This window comes from Heptranchias perlo, chromosome 33 (assembly GCF_035084215.1).
Source record: "Heptranchias perlo isolate sHepPer1 chromosome 33, sHepPer1.hap1, whole genome shotgun sequence".
NCBI lineage: Eukaryota > Metazoa > Chordata > Chondrichthyes > Hexanchiformes > Hexanchidae > Heptranchias > Heptranchias perlo.
Genome location: NC_090357.1, coordinates 26052698 through 26072977, shown reverse-complemented (window position 1 = coordinate 26072977; position 20280 = coordinate 26052698). Strand labels below are relative to the sequence as shown.

At 44.4% G+C, this 20280-nt stretch overlaps 2 protein-coding genes across 2 annotated transcripts in view; one reads left to right on the top strand and one right to left on the bottom strand.

Moving 5' to 3' along the window:
• The window catches only part of foxred1 (FAD-dependent oxidoreductase domain containing 1), a 37416-nt gene extending 37000 nt beyond the window's left edge, over positions 1 to 416 (bottom strand). Inside the window, exon 1 of the mRNA XM_067971089.1 lies at positions 184 to 416. Coding sequence (XP_067827190.1) covers positions 184 to 328 — 145 coding nt within the window. The 5' untranslated portion in view covers positions 329 to 416. The remainder of the gene's footprint in view (positions 1 to 183) is intronic.
• A 3232-nt stretch (positions 417 to 3648) lies between these two features.
• The window catches only part of srpra (SRP receptor subunit alpha), a 39606-nt gene continuing 22974 nt past the window's right edge, over positions 3649 to 20280 (top strand). Inside the window, exons 1-3 of the mRNA XM_067971088.1 lie at positions 3649 to 3879; positions 17326 to 17409; positions 18745 to 18908. Coding sequence (XP_067827189.1) covers positions 3763 to 3879; positions 17326 to 17409; positions 18745 to 18908 — 365 coding nt within the window. The 5' untranslated portion in view covers positions 3649 to 3762. The remainder of the gene's footprint in view (positions 3880 to 17325; positions 17410 to 18744; positions 18909 to 20280) is intronic.

The window sequence follows — 20280 nt, the reverse complement described above, 5'->3', positions numbered from 1 at the left end:
TTTGGTACTAAAAATCAATCATTGCATGATCTGGGCTTGATCTTGTAATTGTTAAAAATCTGTAAAGTTAATTACATAAGATGTTCGAAGACACGTGCTACATTATTCCAACTGCAGAAATGTTATGCACTTTGAGACGGATCAAACCTGCCCCATCAAGGCGCTTTCCGCCTGCCCTCTAACCTTTAACAAAATCGTCGCGCCTCCGTGCCCGGGCGCTGCTGCTGAAGGCGACCCGACCCAAACCTCGGCTCCGTAGACATGGACAGCGGTGCAAAGAGGTCAGAAAGCTGACAGCCCCGGCACCGCAGCGACTCAAACGAAACATGCCACCGGCCAACGCTCCGAACTGTTCGGCACTGAGAGCGCCGCGCGCAGCCGCGCCGGGGCAACTCGACCCCGTGCGCGATTACGCCATCGTCCGGATTCCGTCATCACGCTGGGAGGCGGCCCCGTCACGTGATGCGAACGGCGAGGCTCTTTTCACCCTCCCTTCCATTCTAGGGCGGGAATTACAAAAAACAAGCCGGCTCTCCGCCGACAAAGTTTCCGATATTATTCTAGTAAAGGGAGCTGAGTGTCTATTGTCACGGCTGTGTGATGGAGGTGGGGCGGGACTTGCAGCAAACGGTGTACTTTACAGCAAACAAAGTCTATTTAAAAAGAGTCTCTACGAACTGCAACAACAAACAGACTCAACACCGAAACTACAGCAACTTCTCCCGATAAAAGCAGGGTGATTTCTCCAGTAAAATGCAGTGAGTGGAGCACAGAAACAGGCCATTCAGCCCAACTGGTCTATGCTGGTGTTTATGCTCCACATGAGCCTCCTTCCTCCCTATTTATCTAACCCTATCACCATACACTTCTATTCTATTCCTTTTTCCCTCATGTCCTTATCTAGTTTCCCCTTAAATGCATCTATGCTATTTGCCTCTACTACTCCTCGTGGTAGCGCGTTCCACATTCTTACTACTCTATGGGTAAAGAGGTATCTCCATGGAGACCGGAACTGTTCTAACCAAGGTTCTATATAAGTTTGACATAACTTCTCTGCTTTTCAATTCTATCCCTCTAGAAATGAAGCCCAGTGCTTGGTTTGCCTTTTTTATGGCCTTACTAACCTAAGTCGCTACATTTAGTGACTTGTATATCCATACCCCGTGATCCCTTTGCTCCTCTACCCCATTTAGACTCTTATTATCCAAGCCTCCTTATTCTTCCTACCAAAATGCCCCACCTCACACTTATCTATATTGAAATTCATTTGCCAATTACACACCCAGTCTGCAAATTTATTAATGTCTTCTTGCATTTTTGTGTATTCTTCCTTTTTATTAACTACACCCCTCAATTTGTTATCGTCTGCAAATTTTGAAATTGTATTTCCGAATCCAAATTGTGAATAACAGTGGCCCTAGCACTGATCCCTGTGGAACACCACTTCCGACCTTTTGACAGTCTGAGTAGCTAGCCTTAACCATTTCTCTTTTTTTCTGTTTCGTCGCCGCCTTGCTATCCATTCTGCTACCTGTCCCCTGACTCCACATGCTCTGACCTCAGTCAAGAGTCTACAATGCAGTACCTTGTCGATGACCTTTTGAAAATCCAAATACATTACATCTACTCCAAATATATTACATCTTACAATTTCAAAATTTGCAGATGACACAAAACTTGGAAGTGTAGTGAACAGTGAGGAGGATAGTGACAGACTTCAAGAGGACATAGACAGGCTGGTGGAATGGGCGGACACACGGCAGATGAATGTTAACGCAAAGAAGTGCAAAGTGATACATTTTGGTAGGAAGAACGAGGATAGGCAATATAAACTAAAGAGTACAATTCTAAAGGGGGTGCAGGAACAGAGAGATCTGGTGGTATATGTGCACGGGCCGTTTAAGATGGCAGGGCAGGTTGTGAAAGCGGTTTAAAAAAAAGCATACGGGATCCTGGGCTTTATAAATAGAACCTTTATAAAACACTGGCTCGGCCACAACTGGAGTATTGTGTCCAATTCTGGACACCACACTTTAGGAAGGATGTAAAGGGAAAGGGGAGGTGCAACGAGACCTGGGTGTCCTTGTACACCAGTCGTTGAAAGCGAGCTTTCAGGTGCAGCAAGCAGTTAGGAAGGCAAATGGTATGTTGGCCTTCATTGCAAGAGGATTTGAGTACAGAAGCAGGGATGTCTTACTGCAGTTATACAGGGCCTTGGTGAGACCACATCTGGAGTATTGTGTGCAGTTTTGGTCTCCTTATCTGAGGAAGGATGTCCTTGCCATGGAGGGAGTGCAACAAAGGTTTACCAGACTGATTTCTGGGATGGCAGGACTGACATAAGAGGAGAGATTGGGTCGACTAGGCCTATATTCATTAGAGTTTAGAAGAATGAGAGGTGATCTCATTGAAACATATAAAATTCTAACAGGACTAGACAGACTAGATGCAGAGAGGGTGTTACCGATGGCTGGGGAGTCCAGAACCAGGGGTCACAGTCTCAGGATACCGGGTATGCCATTTAGAACCGAGATGAGGAGAAATTTCTTCACTCAGAGGATGGTGAACCTGTGGAATTCTCTACCACAGAAGGCGCAGAGGCCAAGTCGTTAGATGTATTTAAGAAGGAGATAGATATATTTCTTAATGCTAAAGGGATATGGGGAAAAAGCAGGAACAGGGTACTGAGTTAGATGATTAGCCATGATCCTTTTGAATGGAGGAGCAGGCCCGAAGGGCCGAATGGCCTACTCTTGCTCCTATTTTCTATGTTAGAGAGGGTGCAGAAAAGATTTACGAGAATGCTTCTAGGGATGAGGGACTTCAGTTACATGAATACACTGGAGAAGTTGGTGGTGTTCTCCTTAGAGCAGAGAAAGTTGAGAGGAGATTTGATAGAGATGTTCAAAATCACGAAGGGTCTGGACAGAGTAGATAGAGAGAAACTCTTCCAATGGCAGAAGGGTCAAGAACCAGAGGACACAGGTTTAAAGTGATTGGCAAAAGAACCAAAGCCAACATGAGGAAAAACTTTTTTACGCAGCGAGTGGTTATGATCTGGACTGCTGTGCCCAAAGGGGGTGGTGGAGGCAGATTCAATTGTGGCCTTCAAAAGGGAACTGGATCAATACTTGAAGGGAAAAAAAACTGCAGGGCTACGGGGAAAGAGCGCAGGAGTGCAACTAACTGGATTGTTCTTGCAGAGAGCCGGCACAGGCTCGACGGGCCGAATGGCCTCCTTCTGTGCTGTAACCATAGTCTAATGATTCTTTCCCCAGCAAAATGCAGAGAGTGGAGGAACGGTCACTTACAAATTATGTGCTTAAAATCAATCCCAGTCACTTACAGCAGTGCGGGCTCCAGGCGTGATTGACGGGGGGGGGGGGGGGAATTACCGGATGATCTCCATTCTGGCCGGGACTGCCCGCTGGACTCGAATCATCGCGCCCCAGTATTACTTCACCCGCTGGACCAAATGTGAGACAGGCGGTTGACGCCGTCAGTCAGCTCGCACATCGTGTTTTGAATCAAAGTCTTTTTTTTTATATAAATATATAATTAATGTAAATATGTTGTGAGGGGGAGAGGGCGGCGCTGATCCACAGCGCCTCCGGGTTACCGTTTCCAGGAAGTGACGTCACCGCCGGGCGCCAGGCAGCCAGGAAGTGACGCGTGCCTGGACCTGACGTGTCCTGTCCGCTTCTCCCCCGGACTTTTCTCGCTTGTTCTCGATCGTTCTGCGGCCGCCCCGCTGCCCGCGCGATGTTGGACTTCTTCTCCATCTTCAGTAAAGGAGGGATCGTGCTGTGGTGCTTCCAGGGGGTCAGCGGCCCCTTCAGCGGCACCGTCAACGCACTCATCAGGAGCGTCATCCTTCAGGTGAGAGGCGGCTGGGCCCCCGATCGGGGTGTGGGGGGGGGGGACGGTGAGGGCCGGGGCCCCCGACCGGAGGGAACGGTGAGGACCGGGGCCCCCGACCGGAGGGAACGGTGAGGACCGGGGCCCCCGACCGGAGGGAACGGTGAGGGCCGGGGCCCCCGACCGGGGGTGGGTGAGGGTCCGGCTCATCAGCTTCCTGGGGCAACAGTCCCAGCCGGCGGCTCGCAGTGCCCACCCGGAGCCTTGACCTGGGCACAAGCGATGCGGGGAAGCCGGCAGCAACCACCCGTTGGGGACGTGAGCCCAGTCCGGCCGGTCTCCCTCTCCACCTCACCCCCGGGGTCACTGAACCTTCCAGCTGCAGACCCGCGCCTCAGCGCTCTGTAGGTGGGAGGTTTGCCTCTGTGGAGAGCGAGTGACCAGGAGCGCTGTCCCGTTCCGCTTGATTCGGAGACTCCGTTCACAGCACAAGTTTAGCATCAGTGCTGAGCGGTTTCAGCTTATAAACCGGTGTAAATTGGGTGTTAAGGCGAGAACCGAGTCCAAAGAGCAGTCGAGTGAGACCTCCTGCCCGACTCCGCATTTAGATCCATCACTTTTCTCAGGTGAGAAACTACAGAAATTATCCCTGAAAATATAGTCAACTGTATTTATACTGTCACTAGCGGTGGTGTGAAGTGTAACCGCTGTAGCATTGATGCTACAGATGTGACATAAATAGATCCTTCAATATGGATCGTTAAACATGGCAATATGTTTTCACATGTGTTATCCACACAATTGACCAAATCTTCTATGTCACTGCTTCAATAGCTTGTCAGATCTATTGATGCAGTGACTGATGGGAGGCTATTATCTGTCACTAGCACACAACTCGTTGAAAGTGAAATTAACTTTTCCCCTATAAGCCTTATGTTGGTACAGTTTACCTATACAGGCAGATTATTATATAGGCAAGCATGAAACATGTAAGTGGCTGCAAATCAAAGTTATGTAAAATACTTTGAAACGTGGAGATGTGATCAGTTGTTGTATATGTGCAAGACTTTTAGTGCATGTGAGCTTGGGGGATTGGAAGATGCAATCTGGCCCACTTGAGATGCCTGCAGTTTGCCACACTTCAGCCAGTGTGTGTTGTACCTAATGTTTCAGCAACATCCTTTAGGAGAGCTCCCAAACATGGGTTAAATTTATTTGTTAAACAAATGTATTTTCAATAAATTTCTCAGTGCATTTGAAGAGTGTAGCTAGCTGATCTAAATTAGTTCCCAGGCTTGTTAAAATTTATTAGGGATGGGCAATAAATGCTGGCCCTGCCAGTGACGCCCACATCCCATGAACAAATAAAAAAAACTTACAACTATCCAATTTGGGAATGTTTAAAATCCTCTGTTTTTATTTAGGTCGTAATTTTTTATGTTTTAGTGTAAGTAAGATTTGTCTCAGTTCGCTCATTGATGTATCTAAAATCACATATTTTGTGTGTCACATAATGTTGAACCTTGTGAATTGTGACTGTGATCAGTCATCGGGCAGGAGATGGGTCGAACAGACAATATTGCGGTATCGTTATATAGGAGAAAGTAACAAAATGGCTATATTTGTAATACTCTGTTATATAATCTGATTGTGATAGCTGCGATCAGATGATTGTAGGATTGGAAGTTCGCATTTGGCTATAAATTGTTTATGAATCTGTGTACAATATTAATTGTACTTCATTATGTGCCTGTCATGTTTTTTGATGAGGGTGAAGTTTCATTAGTTTTTCTCTGTGGGATACACCATCTGTGATCAACCTGCTCCCAGCATCAGCCAGTACTCTGAACCAGCCATATGGAGGTGCATCTGGGTAGTCTAGGGACATTTTCCCATGATATTTCCCTCGTGGTCCATGGGAAAGTGCCTGGGCTCTGGTCATTCTATGAAGCGGGGGGGTTGGAAACAGCAAATCTGATATGACCCATGTTGTATCTGCCCTTGGAACAACACCAGGGGGTTGGATCACTGTTACAGATTATTAACCAATCTCCTGAATCTATGCTGTGTCTTTTCTCTTGCTCTAGTATTCAACCTACAATGGGTACCCAAAACTGTACTCGGTACCTCCCTTCCAAGCACCATGGATACGGAAATTCTCCTTGGGATGCCCATTAGTTGCTGCGGGTGGAAAAAAAGTGACATTAATTGATGCAAAAGTTTATTAGTATTACCTCTTCTTTTTCCCCCCCAAAACATTTCCCTGGCTGCTGTTTCCCTCCGCTTACCCCGCAAGCTGCATTCCATTCAGAATGTTGCTGCTTGTGTTCCTACCCACTTAAAGCCTCACACTTCCATTAACCAGCTTCTCAGCAGGCTCTACTGGCTGCCTGTACCTCTACAAATCAAGTTTACGGTCCTTATGTTCACATTTAAGACCCACAGCCTTGCCGTGCCTCTCCCCATCTGTGTCCTTCAGCCTTGTATCCCTGCTCACAACGTTTGCTCTGGTCTACTCTCCTTGATCCCATCTTCTTCGCTGCACTATTGCTGGTGGATCTTTTAGCCGTTCTTTTCTCTCCCCCCTGCCACCAGCGGAGCTGGCTCCCAAGCTCCCTTCCCTTGCTCGCTTCACGTCCCTGCTTTCAAAAACTTAACAAAAATATTTCAACTCCTGTTTTGGTTCTGCTCCTTAAATCCATTCTAGAAACATAGAAAATGGGAGCAGGAGTAGGCCCTTGGAGCCTGCTCCGCCATTCACTGTGATCATGGCTGGTCCTCTAACTCAATACCATATTCCTGCTCTCTCCCCATACCCCTTGATGCCTTTTGTGTCTAGAAATCTCTCTAGCTCCTTCTTAAGTATATTCAGTGACTTGGCCTCCACAGCTTTCCGTGGTAGAGAATTCCACAGGTTCACCACCCTCTGAGAGAAGAAATTTCTCCTCATCTCAGTCCTAAATGTCCTACCCCGTATCCTGAGACTGTGACCCCTTGTCCTGGACCCTCCAGCCTGGGGAAATATCCTACCTGCATCCAGTTTGTCTAGCCCTGTCAAAATTTTATGTGTTTCAATGAGATGCCCTCTCATTCTTCTAAACTCGAGTGAATACAGGCTGAGTCGACCCAATCTCTCCTCATATGAAAGTCCTGCCATCCCAGGGATCAGTCTGGTGAACCTTCGCTGCACTCCCTCTATGGCAAGTATATCCTTTCTTAGTTAAGGAGATCGAAACTGCACACAATACTCCAGGTGTGGTCTCACCAAGGTCCTGTATAACTGCAGTAAGACATCCTTGCTCCTGTACTCAAATCCTCTTGCAATGAAGGTCAACATACCATTTGCCTTCCTAACTGCTTGCTGCACCTGCATGTTTGCTTTCAGTGACTGGTGTACAAGGACACCCAGGTCCCTTTGTACATCAACATTTCCCAATCTATCACCATTTAAATAATACTCTACCTTTCTGTTTTTCCTTCCGAAGTGGATAACTTCACATTTATCCACATTATACTGCATCTGCCATGTATTTGTCCACTCACTCAACTTGTCTAAATTGATTTGAAGCCTCTTTGCATCCTCCTCACAATCCCACCTAGTTTTGTGTCATCAGCAAACTTGGAAATATTACATTTGGTTCCCTCATCCAAATCATTGAGATATATTGTGAATAGCTGGGGCCCAAGCACTGATCCCTGCGGTACCCCACTAGTCATTGCCCGCCACCCCGAAAAAGACCCATTTATTCCTAAGCTATGTTTTCTGTCTATTAACCAATTTTCAATCCATGCCAGTCAGTCTATTACCACCAATCCCATGTGCTTTAATTTTGCATACTAACCTCTTATGTGGGACTTTATCAAAGACCTTCTGAAAATCCAAATAAACCACATCCACTGATTCTCCCTTATCTATTCTACCAGTTACATCCTCAAAAAAACTCCAGTAGGTTTGTCAAACATGATTTCCCTTTCATAAATCCATGTTGACTTTGTCTAATCCGTTGATATTTTCTAAGTGTCCTGTTATCACATGCTTTATAATAGACTCCAGCATTTTCCCTACTATTGATGTTAGGCTAATCGGTCTGTAGTTCCCTGTTTTCTCTCCCGCTTTTTTAAATAATAGGGTTACATTTGACACCCTCCAATCTGCAGGAACTGTTCCATAATCTATAGAATTTTGGAAGATGACAACTAATGCATCCACTATTTCCATGGCTACCTCTTCTAGTACTCTGGGATGCAGATTATCAAGCCCTGGGGATTTATCGGCTTTCAATCCCATTAATTTCTCCAGCACTTTTTTTACTAATACAAATTTCCTTTAATTCCTCCTTCTCACAACTCCCTTGGTTCCCTAGCATTTCTGGGAAGTTATTTGTGTCCTCTTCCGTGAAGACAGAACCAAAGTATTTGTTTAATTGCTCTGCCATTTCCCTGTTCCCCATTATAAATTCTCCTGTTTCTGACTGCAAGGGACCTACATTTGTCTTCACTAATCTTTTTCTTTTTACATACTTGTAGAAGCTTTTACAGTCCACTTTTATGTTCCTTGCAAGTTTACTCTCATACTCTATTTTTCCCCACTTAATCAATCTTAGTCCTTTTTTGCTGAATTCTAAACTGTTCCCAATCCTCAGGCTTGCTAGTTTTTCTGGCAACTTTATATGACTCCTCTTTGGAACTTATACTATCCTTAATTTCTTTTGTTAGCCATGGTTGGGCTGTATTTCCTTTTGTTTTTGCGCCAGAAAGGAATGTATAATTGTTGCAATTCATGCATTTGTTCCTTAAACGTTAGCCATTGCCTATCCACCGTCATGCCTTTTAATGAAGCTTCCCAATCTATCATAGCCAACTCACTCCTCATACCTTCGTAGCTTCCTTTGTTTAGATTTAGGACCCTAGTTTCGGATTGGACTACTTCACTTTCCATCTTAATGAAGAATTCTATCATGTTATGGTCACTCTTCCCTAAAGGACCCCGCACAACAAGATTATTAATTAACCCCTTCTCATTGCACAATACCCAATCTAGGATAGCCTGTTCCCTGGTTGGCTCCTCGACGTACTGGTCTAAAAAACCATCTCATACACACTCCAGGAATTCATCCTCCACAGTACTATTGCTAATTTGGTTTGGCCAGTCTATATGCAGATTAAAGTCACCCATGATTACTGTAGTACGCTTTTTACATGCATCTCTAATTTCCTGTTTGATCCCATCCCCTTCATTACCACTACTGTTTGGAGGCCTATAGACAACTCCCACCAGCGTTTTCTGCCCCTTGGTGCTTCTTAACTCCACCCAGACTGATTCTACATCTTGATTTTCTGAGCCAATATCCTTTCTGACTATTGCTCTGATTTCATCCTTTACTAACCACGCCACCCCACCTCCTTTTCCTTTTTGCCTGTCCTTCCTAAATATCGAATACCCTTGGATATTCAGCTCCCAGCCTTGGTCACCCTGCAGTCATGTCTCTGTAATTGCTATTGTATCATATCCGTTTACATCTATTTGCGCTGTTAATCCATCTACCTTATTACGAATGCTTCGTGCATTCAGATACACTGCCTTTAGATTTGTCTTTTTAACGTTTTTAGACATCTTAACTTTTTTTTGTACAATGGCCCTATTTGTCTTATTACCATTTTTTTCTTACCCTGACGCTATTTGTTGTCTATTGTTTGTACGCTCTGTCCCTTCCTGACACAATCTGGTTATCCTTATCCCAATCACTTTCCTGCACTGCTTCTTTATCTTTTCTCTTTAGCATTCTAGATTTCTCTCCACCGGGACCCTCCCCCCCCCCCCCCCACCCCCTATTTAGTTTAAAACCCTATCTACCTCCCTAGTTATTCGATTCGCTAGAACTCTGGTCCCAGCATGGTCCAGGTGTAGTCCGTCCCAACGGAACAGCTCTCTCTTTCCCCAGTACTGGTGCCAGTGCCCCATGAATCAAAACCCACTTCTCCCACACCAAACTTTGAGCCACGCATTCACCTCCCTGATCCTATTGACCCTATGCCAATTTGCTCATGGCTCAGGTAATAATCCGGAGATTATTACCTTTGTGGTTCTGCTTTTTAATTTAGTCCCTGGCTGCTCAAACTCTCTCAGCAGAACCTTTTTCTTAGTCCTACCTATGTCGTTAGTACATACGTGGACCACGACAACTGGATCCTCCCCCTCCCACTCCAAGTTCTTCTCCGGAGGAGATGTCCTTAATCCTAGCACCGGGTAGGCAACATAGCCTTCGGGACTCATACTCCTGGCTGCAGAGAACAGTGTCTAGCCCCCTAACTATACTATCACCTACTACAACCAACTTCCTTTTCACTCCCCCCACTTGAAGGGCTTCTTGTACCACGGTGCCGTGATCAGTTTGCTCGTCCTCCCCGCAGTCCCCGCACTTGTCCACAAGGGTTGCGAGGGCCTCAAATCTATTGGACAAGCGCAGGGACTGAGGCTCCTGCAATACCACCTCCTGGATCCCCGTACCTGCCTCACTCGCAGTCACACCCTTCCGTCCCTGACCACGTGACAATTCTAAAGTATTTAATCTAAGGGGTATGGCTGCCTCCTGGAGCAAAATGTTGAGGTAGCTTTCTCCCTCCCTGATGTCTCGCAATGTCCACAGCTCAGACTCCAGCTCCTCAACTCGGAGCCGATGTTCCTCGACATGTCAGTGAGTTGCCCACTGTGGACCTCTGCCAGTGCTGCTGTTGAGCTGGCCACTAGTGCTCACCCTCACATTTTTCTTCCCTCCCCCATGAAATTGTTCTTCACTCAGGGTGGTGAACCTGTGGAATTCTCTACCACAGAAGGCTGTGGAGGCCAAGTCTCTGAATATAGTTAAGAAGGAGCTAGATAGATTTCTAGACACAAAAGGCATCAAGGGGTATGGGGAGAGAGCAGGAATATGGTATTGAGATAGAGGATCAGCCATGATCATATTGAATGGCGGAGCAGGCTCGAAGGGCCTAATGGTCGTCTACTGCTCCTATTTTCTATGTTTCTATGAAACAGTACCTGGCTATTGCTTGGTGCCCCAGTGTGATGGCACTGCCAAGATCAGGAACTCAGTTCATGGAGGATCACAGGCATGACCTTGAGCTCTGTGGCATGCCAACATCATTGCTTATACTGGAATTAACATACCAGTCAATGCCCCACGGCATGAGTTAAGACAAAGTGAAGTCTTCAGGTGAAGCAGGGTTAGAGGTTGGGGGAGAATTACATACGAAGATATGAAATTGACGGGCAGGAACAGACCAGCCGGTCCATCAAGCCTGTCCCACACCGTGATGGCGGGACCATCATGGCTAAATACTTCTTCTCTCCCACCCATCCCTCCAGCCATGTAATCTCCTGGGAGATTGGACCAGGATGTGTAAGCAGAAGAGATTTAATATCTCTGCAGTATAGGCTGAGGAGCTGGAAGATGCAAAACTGAGGTGCTACAGTACCACCGCTGCCAGAAGATGCATTTATATCATGACAAATTTTTGCAAGTATTTTCCATTATAAATGTGGACATAGGAATTTATGATGGAACAAAGTTGACAGTGATAAAAATTCAACAGGAAGTAGGATTTTGTAGACGGGAAGTGTGTGCAGATGTAAGATTTTTAATATGGATTGGTATTCATGTGCAATGGAAACAGCAAGGTTAAGTCAATGTATGAACTTGTGTACCATGTACTGCTTTTAATCCAGTGCTCCCACCTGCAAAGACACATGTAATAACTCAATACTTAAGTCCTATTTTACCCAATGCCAAATGTTCTCTCCAAAAATAATCTTTAATTCTCTTCCTTAACTTTTAATATTTGCAGATGTAATCTATCCAGTCCTGGGATTTTATTCTCCCTAAGTTTGATTAGTTTATCAATTATCTCCTCCCATTCTATCTTAAATGTCTTCATATCTTTTTTGATCTCTTCTTCTAATGTCATGCCCACCATAGTCTCCCTGGTAAATACTGAGGCTAAGTAACTGTTCAATATTTCTGCCATTTTGCTGTCATTCCCTGTGTTTATCTAGTGAATCTCTTAGTGGCCCTATCCCTATCTTAATTTTTCTTTTGCTATTTATGTGTCTGTAGAATACTTTATTATTTCTTTTTATATTCTTTGATAATTTGCTTTTGTAGTTCCTCTTTGCTTTCCTAATTGTTTTTTTGACTTCTTCCCTAACCTCTTAGTATTCCCTTTTGTCATCCTCTGCTTTATTGTTGATATACATAATGTATGTCTTTTTCTTTAGTTTCAATTTTACCCATATCTCTTTATTCAGCCATGGTGTTTTGATATTGGCTAATTTGTTCTTATTTTTTGAAGGAATATATTTCTCCTGAACTCTTGATCACCGTTTCAAATATTTCCCACTCCTGTTCTATCTCTTTGTCTGTCAAAACTGTTTTCCATTTTGCTTTCCCCAGTTCCATTCTCATCTCCACAAATTTAGCATTTTTCCAATCTATTACTTTGGTCTTTGTCTGACTTATGTCTTTCTCAATCATTATTTTAAACTTTATTGTGTTATTGAGTAATATTGCAAAATTGCTTCAAGTGGATCTGCAATATAAACATGACATGCCACAAATCCTGTTCAGGAGTGTTTTTTAATTTAAAAAGCTAGTGTCCTATGATTTTTGACTGTTCAACTTGCAGCTGCCTCATTGCAGAGGTTGTTTTTGCCCCTGTTCAGAATTTGTGCTGCTTGTTTTCGTTCAAGTACCTCAGAGATCTTGTCTTTATGGGGATTTTAGCTTTATTCCCTTGTTTATCTCCTTGGAGCCCTGACCTGCTATGCAAGTGGGACATTGATGCAAGCACTCCTACAAATACAAAAACACTCCTCAATGATGCTTGTTTTTGAAGTCCTGTTGTGTCTTTGCTTCTTGTTCCAGCAACTGCTGCTGTTTTAGTGGTTTACTTACTTTAGTTGCTGATATAATGGCAGGCTGAACAAACTTGCAATTATGTAATTTCTTTCATGCCGTCAAGATATCTCAAAGCAAAGTGTTAAAGGTCCCACAAACAGCAATGAGATAAAGGACCAGTTAATCTGTTTTGGTGTTGATGGTCCAGGGCTAAATGTTGGCCAGGACAACAACAACTTGCATTTACATAGTGCATTCAACGTAGGAAAACCTCCCCAGATGCTTCACAGGAGCGTAATAAGACAAAAATTAACACCAAGCCAAAGAAAGACAGAACTTGCATTTATACAGCGTCTTTCATGACCTCGGGACATCCCAAAGCGCTTTACAGCCAATGAAGTATTTTTGAAGTGTAGTCACTGTAGTAATGTAGGGAAATGCAGCAGCCAATTTGTGCACAGTAAGGTCCCACAAACAGCAATGTGATAATGATCAGTTAATCTGTTTTAGTGATGGTGGTTGAGGAATAAATGTTGGCCAGGACACCGAAGAGAACTCCTCTGCTCTTCTTTGAAATAGTGCCATGGAATTTTTTACGTCCACTTGAGGAGGCAGATGGGGCCTCAGTTTAACGTCTCATCTGAAAGATGGCACCTCTGACAATGCAGCACTCCCTCACTACTGCACTGAAGGAGATATTAGGACAGGTAACTAAAAGCTTGGTCAAAGAAGTAAGTTTTAAGGAGCATCTTAAAGAATGGAGAGGTTCAGAGAGGGAATTCCAGAGCTTGGGGTCTAGGCAGCTGACGGCACGGCCACTAATGTTGGGGCAGCAGGAGAACTTCCCTGCTCCTCTTCTTCAAAAACTTTGGGTGATTTTGTGCTCAAGTCTCTGGAGTGGGACTCGAACCCACAATCTCCTGACTCATGCTAGTAATGGACAGATGTCGGCATCCATTCAAGTTTGTGGTGTAGGGTTGCATGCAATATAGGCAGTTTGACCAATCAGCAGAAGAATGAAATGTCTGCATTGGCAAATACCACCCACCCCTGCCGACTTCCCATCTACGTTTTCTGCCTGGCTACAATGGAAGTATTTTTACAGGACCAACCAGGATCATGGCTCCTATTAAGTTTGTGAGGAAACTGAACCAAATTAGCTTTTTATCTCCCAATATTGACTGCTCCATTTTGTCACTATAAAGGAGGTGTCAAATTGCTATGTGCAGTAATCTTGGCCCTAGATAGCTTGTGATTTGTGAATATGACGGGTATAGCATTTTCTGTGCTGTGATAGGGCAGCAACAATGTTTTATAAGTGAGAAATTGTATACCCCCAGCTCTCCACTGGTAAACTCACTATGGGACTGAGCTATAGATCTCAGGAAGACTCAATCTGCTAAGCTGAGGCAGTGGTGGGGTGCTACAAATTTTGTGAAGGCAGGATGAGGTTTGGTTTTCTTGTTACATATCCACTCTCTCCTCTCCACTGTAGTCAAAAAGCCTGCTGACACTCACTATCTAAACTTACACAGAGTCACTTGGTGAATTAATGGTGGACTGATGACACCTTGGAATTGTACCCTACCATGAGTCGGGGCTATTAGAGAATAAAGTAGGAGGTGGAGAAGAAAGTGAATTGCATAGGTTCTACCCTGTATAGTATGTTTCCATAATTTTACTAACCCATTATAGAGGTTTTTTATTTCATTTTGGTTATTGTAACCTGCACCTTTCTGTTTCATTATCCTGTTAACAATTAAAGGTGGTGCGATTTTCTTTTGGGAGTCTGAACAAAACCAGCCTGTTGCTATCCTCTGAGAAGCAAAATGATTATAACTGAATTTGTTTCTGAAGTTGAACTGTGTGAGAAAAGGAGCAGATGCTTTTGCACATACACTTGGGTGCAGCAAGTTGGATTCTGCAATAATATTTTTTTGTTGTGAACTATTTTGAGCAATTTTCCCATGAGTACATAGCTGAGTGCCTCCCTGCTGAAACAGATGAGGCTGGGGATTTATTCTTACATTAATTTGCAAAGTTGTCCCCCACTGCACCAACCCCCACACACACACGAACACACACACACACACACACACACACACACACACACACGAAATGATTACAATAAGGATCATGTAACAAAAATACATTTGTTTAACATCATTGATGTCACTGTAGGGTATCGTTCAGTAGGGCTGTAGGTAGGGAATAAAAACAGAAAATGCTGGGAATACTCAGCAGGTCAAGCAGCATCTGGGGAGAAAGATCAGGTTGATGTTCTTTCGTCAATTTGCAGCATCTGCAGTATTTTGTTTTAGGTTTAAAGGGGAAATGCTTATAATGCCTGGTGTACTGAATTATTTAAAAGTTGACTTCTTTGCTGATGTCGGATCGACATGCAGTAGATTATTGAAAGGAGGGAACGTGATAATGGAATCAATATCCAAGGTTTTCCTGTTTTGATACAGATTTTAGAAAGTATCTTTTTGGTTTTGTGAGACTCTTGGGGTTTTATGACACCATTTGCTTCCCTGAACTCCTGAAAGTGCTGATGTTTGCTGGGTGTTGAAAAGCTCTCCATTACTACACCCCCAGTGACTGTTGTTTGTGTGTGACTATAGGCAATGAGTGCCAACAAGCTACTTAACCGTAGAGAGCACCAAGCTGAGTTTGAACCCGTTCTCATTTGACAACCACAGGTGCACTTTATCAGCCAGCAATTAGAAGCATGAGCCCTGGCTGATTTTAGCCCATCCCAGACCAGTGACCATTGAGACCAATTGTAATGCCCTTACCTCTGCCCTGTCTGGGATCAGGCAACTCAGCACAAACTCCGGATCAAACCTGGGACCTTCCGGACTGTGTGCTAAGCACCACCTCACATGGTGTATTTAGGCCACCATGGAGCTTCTGCTGTTCGTTGTAAGAATTCCTGATAATGCTGCTTAGAGCTCAGCACAATTTTAGATCACATCGCAACAAGCTTCAGATTCAGAAACAAGACAGAAAAAGCAAGTAAAGCAGTTACTGTAATGTCCCTCCTTTTAAGGAACTTGAGATGGAATTTAGAACAGGCAGGATTTAAAATGTTCTTACTCAGATGGTTCAGTGGGCACGCACCATTCATTTGTATCCTGGACTGCCATTGCATTTTGTCTGTGTTGAGATTGATTATTTATATATATCTCAAAATTGTTTGTGCAGTGAATCTGCGCTTTCTTCCCTGGGGTTGCCAACCCAAGGCTTGCTTAGGTAGCTATCTGTCTTGCTAAATGACCATTGAATTGTTATCATCAAAGTCACACCTCTTATCATGACAATTTGTCCACTTATCTTCTCTTCAGCCCTCATCATTGTCACTGAATCTTCAAAATCTCTCCTGATACATTTTACTTCAAATCTTCAGAATTTTCTCCAACATCTTTCAGCGTTACCACAAGATTAAAACCTTGATTTGGTTTAAACTGCACCTTCAACGGTTTAGTACCAGTAGTTCTCCATGATGCTGCTTGTGAGTATGTGCAAGTAGAAATGTTAACAGTCCTGCAGAGCCAGGGATATTTCTTCCACCTCTCCTCCAGCTGTGTTCCCCTTTTAAATGTATACTAGTCAATCTTTGGTGGTGTTGCACACCTGGAGTCAAGAAAGGCCAAGTGTAATCGTCAGGTGTGGTAGGGTTAGAAGGCAGGGGATAATGAGATCAGGGCCATCGACATAATTCAGGTCTTACATTCTACCCTTATTTTGTATATTTCCATTATTAATTCCTGTGTCCACACTTCCACTGGTAGAAGGATGTAATTACAGCATGAAAAGTTTACATAGGCAGTTTCTATTATAAATGTGGACATAGTAATTTAGAATTGATAAAGTTCACAGGAAGGATCTACCTCTATCTCTCTACCTCTACCGTTATCTCTCTACCTCTACCGTTATCTCTCTACCTCTACCGTTATCTCTCTACCTCTACCGTTATCTCTCTACCTCTACCGTTATCTCTCTACCTCTACCGTTATCTCTCTACCTCTACCGTTATCTCTCTACCTCTACCGTTATCTCTCTACCTCTACCGTTATCTCTCTACCTCTACCGTTATCTCTCTACCTCTACCGTTATCGCTCTACCTCTACCGTTATCGCTCTACCTCTACCGTTATCGCTCTACCTCTACCGTTATCGCTCTACCTCTACCTCTACCGTTATCGCTCTACCTCTACCTCTACCGTTATCGCTCTACCTCTACCTCTACCGTTATCGCTCTACCTCTACCTCTACTGTTATCGCTCTACCTCTACCGTTATCTCTCTATCTCTCGCTACCTTTATCTCTCGCTCTCTATTGCTCTCTCTCTCTCGCTCAACTATAATTATCTGATACAAAAGCAAGTGGCGAGAAATTGAACTGTAGAGCTAGTCATCGCTTGCTAGCACAGGGTTGTCATTGTGTTCATTAGGCTAAGATGTTTGCATCCCAGAGCAAATTCCCTGGGCCTTGCTACGTTGTCCTTAACCGTCGGGGACAACAACAAGTTGATCGATTCAGCTAATGAACTGACTGTTGTCCTTTTGCAGGAGCGAGGAGGAAATAACTCATTTACTCATGAAGCCCTCACCCTTAAATACAAGCTGGACAATGAGTTTGAGTTGCTGTTTGTGGTGAGTATTCAACAGACCAAAACTAGTTCATAGAATCATAAAATATACAGCACAGAGGAGGCCATTCTGCCCATTGTGCCTGTGCCCTTTATCTGTGGTTAATGTCAATGTTACCACGAGACAAGCTATAAAATTCTGGGGTCCAAAGCTGTGTTTGATTTCAGGAAAATCGAGGTGTATGTAGTACTTATTGAAGTGGGAGAGAGAGAAGTTGCTGTTTAAATGGGAGTAACCACAATACGAAATGCTGAGTGTGTTTTGATTTACTTTATTGATGTGCAGTGCCCACCCTTGTTTACAGCAAGAAATTTCACTGCATTTGTTTCTTCAATATTTACTATATTGTGCTGGAATGCCAATGTTGCAGGATTAAATGGGTGGCCTCTTAATGATCCCACTGCCTTTGATCGAGTTCTCAGTGCACAAATGCTGCACTTCCAAAAAGCAAATGCACATTGATTTGAAGGAGTGCTGCTAATCTTTGTAACAGACTGAAACCCAGGCCTCCATCCGTGTTGCTGTGAAATAAACCACTAGGAGGTGCTGGAGAATGCCTAGGGAAATAAATTCCCCATGTCCCTCGGTGGGGTAGGGCGTGCTGCACTTGTCACAAGCTGAAATTGGAAATTTAGTGGTGTGAGGGTTCAATGGCACAGCACTTCCGCACGCTGCACCATCTCAACCCTGACACCCGTACTGTGTTAAATAAAAAACATGAAGCAGTGGCCAGGGTAAGTTGAGAGCGCTGCTGCAGAAGCCAGGCCACAGTCTGGGTTATCGTGCATGAATGTTGACCTGCCAAGAAGTACAGTAGAGGGATAAATATTAGCATAAATGATGCTGCTCTTGGGAAAACCAGTTGTTTTCCTTATCTGGGAAAAGAGATAATCGGCAGGATTGTAAACTGCAGGAATACAGTGATGTAGCAAGTCCTAAAAGTAGACCCCTGTAGTATACCACTGCTTCCATTACCGGGATCGATTCCACTGCTTGTTACGTTGCCAACTGTCTTAAACCCAAGTGACATCACTGCCCTCGGTGAATTCAATGTACGTGATATTAACCCTCATTCTAATCTATGGTTTTGGCTAATAGTTGGTTTTTGGCCCAGAGTTTTACCACAGGCCCATTAGCTTCTAGCAATCTGTAACAGTCTGTATTTATTTTGTACCATTTGAGGTAAGCTCTCAATACTCTATGGTGAAATGGAGTAGTTTACAAACTTGCAGTGATTTACTGATTTTATCATTTACTGATTTTAAGACTTGTGTTCATAATTGTCAGAACAAGACCCAGTTCATTAAGGGCATTTTCTCCTCTCATTTTACCCTGCAGGTGGGCTACCAAAAAATCCTGACGCTAACGTATGTAGATAAGTTTATTGATGATATCCACATGCAGTTTCGTGATAAATATAGGAACCAGTTACAGCAGCAAGGAGTGCTGGGCCTCCTCAGCGGTTCCTTTGACTTTTCGGATGACTTCAGAGGCCTCCTGAGGTAAGAGAATGAAAACCTTCACGTTTCAGAATTTCCTTTGCTGGATCCAATAGGACATTGCACTTTCTAGTTGTGTGGAATAACAATTGGCACTTGCAGTAATCAAACAGGAGATTTGAAGCAAGGCTAAGATAAGGCAAAAGGAGAGGTGGGCATCCAACTGTATTGATTCCAGGGGGATATACAGAGACACAATGGAAATATTAAATCTCTGGAGACGGTAGAGAGTCAAGCTTAGAGGTCAATCCCTTGAGTTGGAGAATCAAATTAAGAGGAAAGACTAGAAAAACTTGGACTCTTCATCCTTGAAAGTTGGAGACTGAGGGGGCTTATGGAGAGGTGAGAGTGACTGCCCTTGACATCAAGGCAGCATTTGACAGAGTGTGGCACCAAGGAGCCCTAGTAAAATTGAAGTCAATGGGAATCAGGGGGAAAACTCTCCAGTGGCTGGAGTCATACCTAGCACAAAGGAAGATGGTAGTGGTTGTTGGTAGCCAATCGTCTCAGCTCCAGGGCATTGCTGCAGGAGTTCCTCAGGGCAGTGTCCTAGGCCCAACCATCTTCAGCTGCTTCATCAATGACCTTCCCTCCATCATAAGGTCAGAAATGGAGATGTTCGCTGATGATTGCACAGTGTTCAGTTCCATTCGCAACCCCTCAGATAATGAAGCAGTCCGAGCCCGCATGCAGCAAGACCTGGACAACATCCAGGCTTGGGCTGATAAGTGGCAAGTAACATTCGTGCCAGACAAGTGCCAGGCAATGACCATCTCCAACAAGAGAGAGTCTAACCACCTCCCCTTCACATTCAACGGCATTACCATCGCCAAATCCCCCACCATCAACATCCTGGGGGTCAACATTGACCAGAAACTTAACTGGACTAGCCATATAAATACTGTGGCAACAAGAGCAGGTCAGAGGCTGGGTATTCTGCGGCGAGTGACTCACCTCCTGACTCCCCAAAGCCTTTCCACCATCTACAAGGCACAAGTCAGGAGCGTGATGGAATACTCTCCACTTGCCTGGATGAGTGCAGCTCCTATAAAACTCAAGAAGCTCGACACCATCCAGGACAAAGCAGCCCGCTTGATTGGCATCCCATCCACCACCCTAAACATTCACTCCCATCACCACCGGCGCACAGTGGCTGCAGTGTGTACCATCCACAGGATGCACTGCAGCAACTCGCCAAGGCTCCTTCGACAGCACCTCCCAAACCCGCGACCTCTACCACCTAGAAGGACAAGAGCAGCAGGTACATGGGAACAACACCACCTGCATGTTCCCCTCCAAGTCACACACCACCCCGACTTGGAAATATATTGCCGTTCCTTCATCGTCGCTGGGTCAAAATCCTGGAACTCCCTTC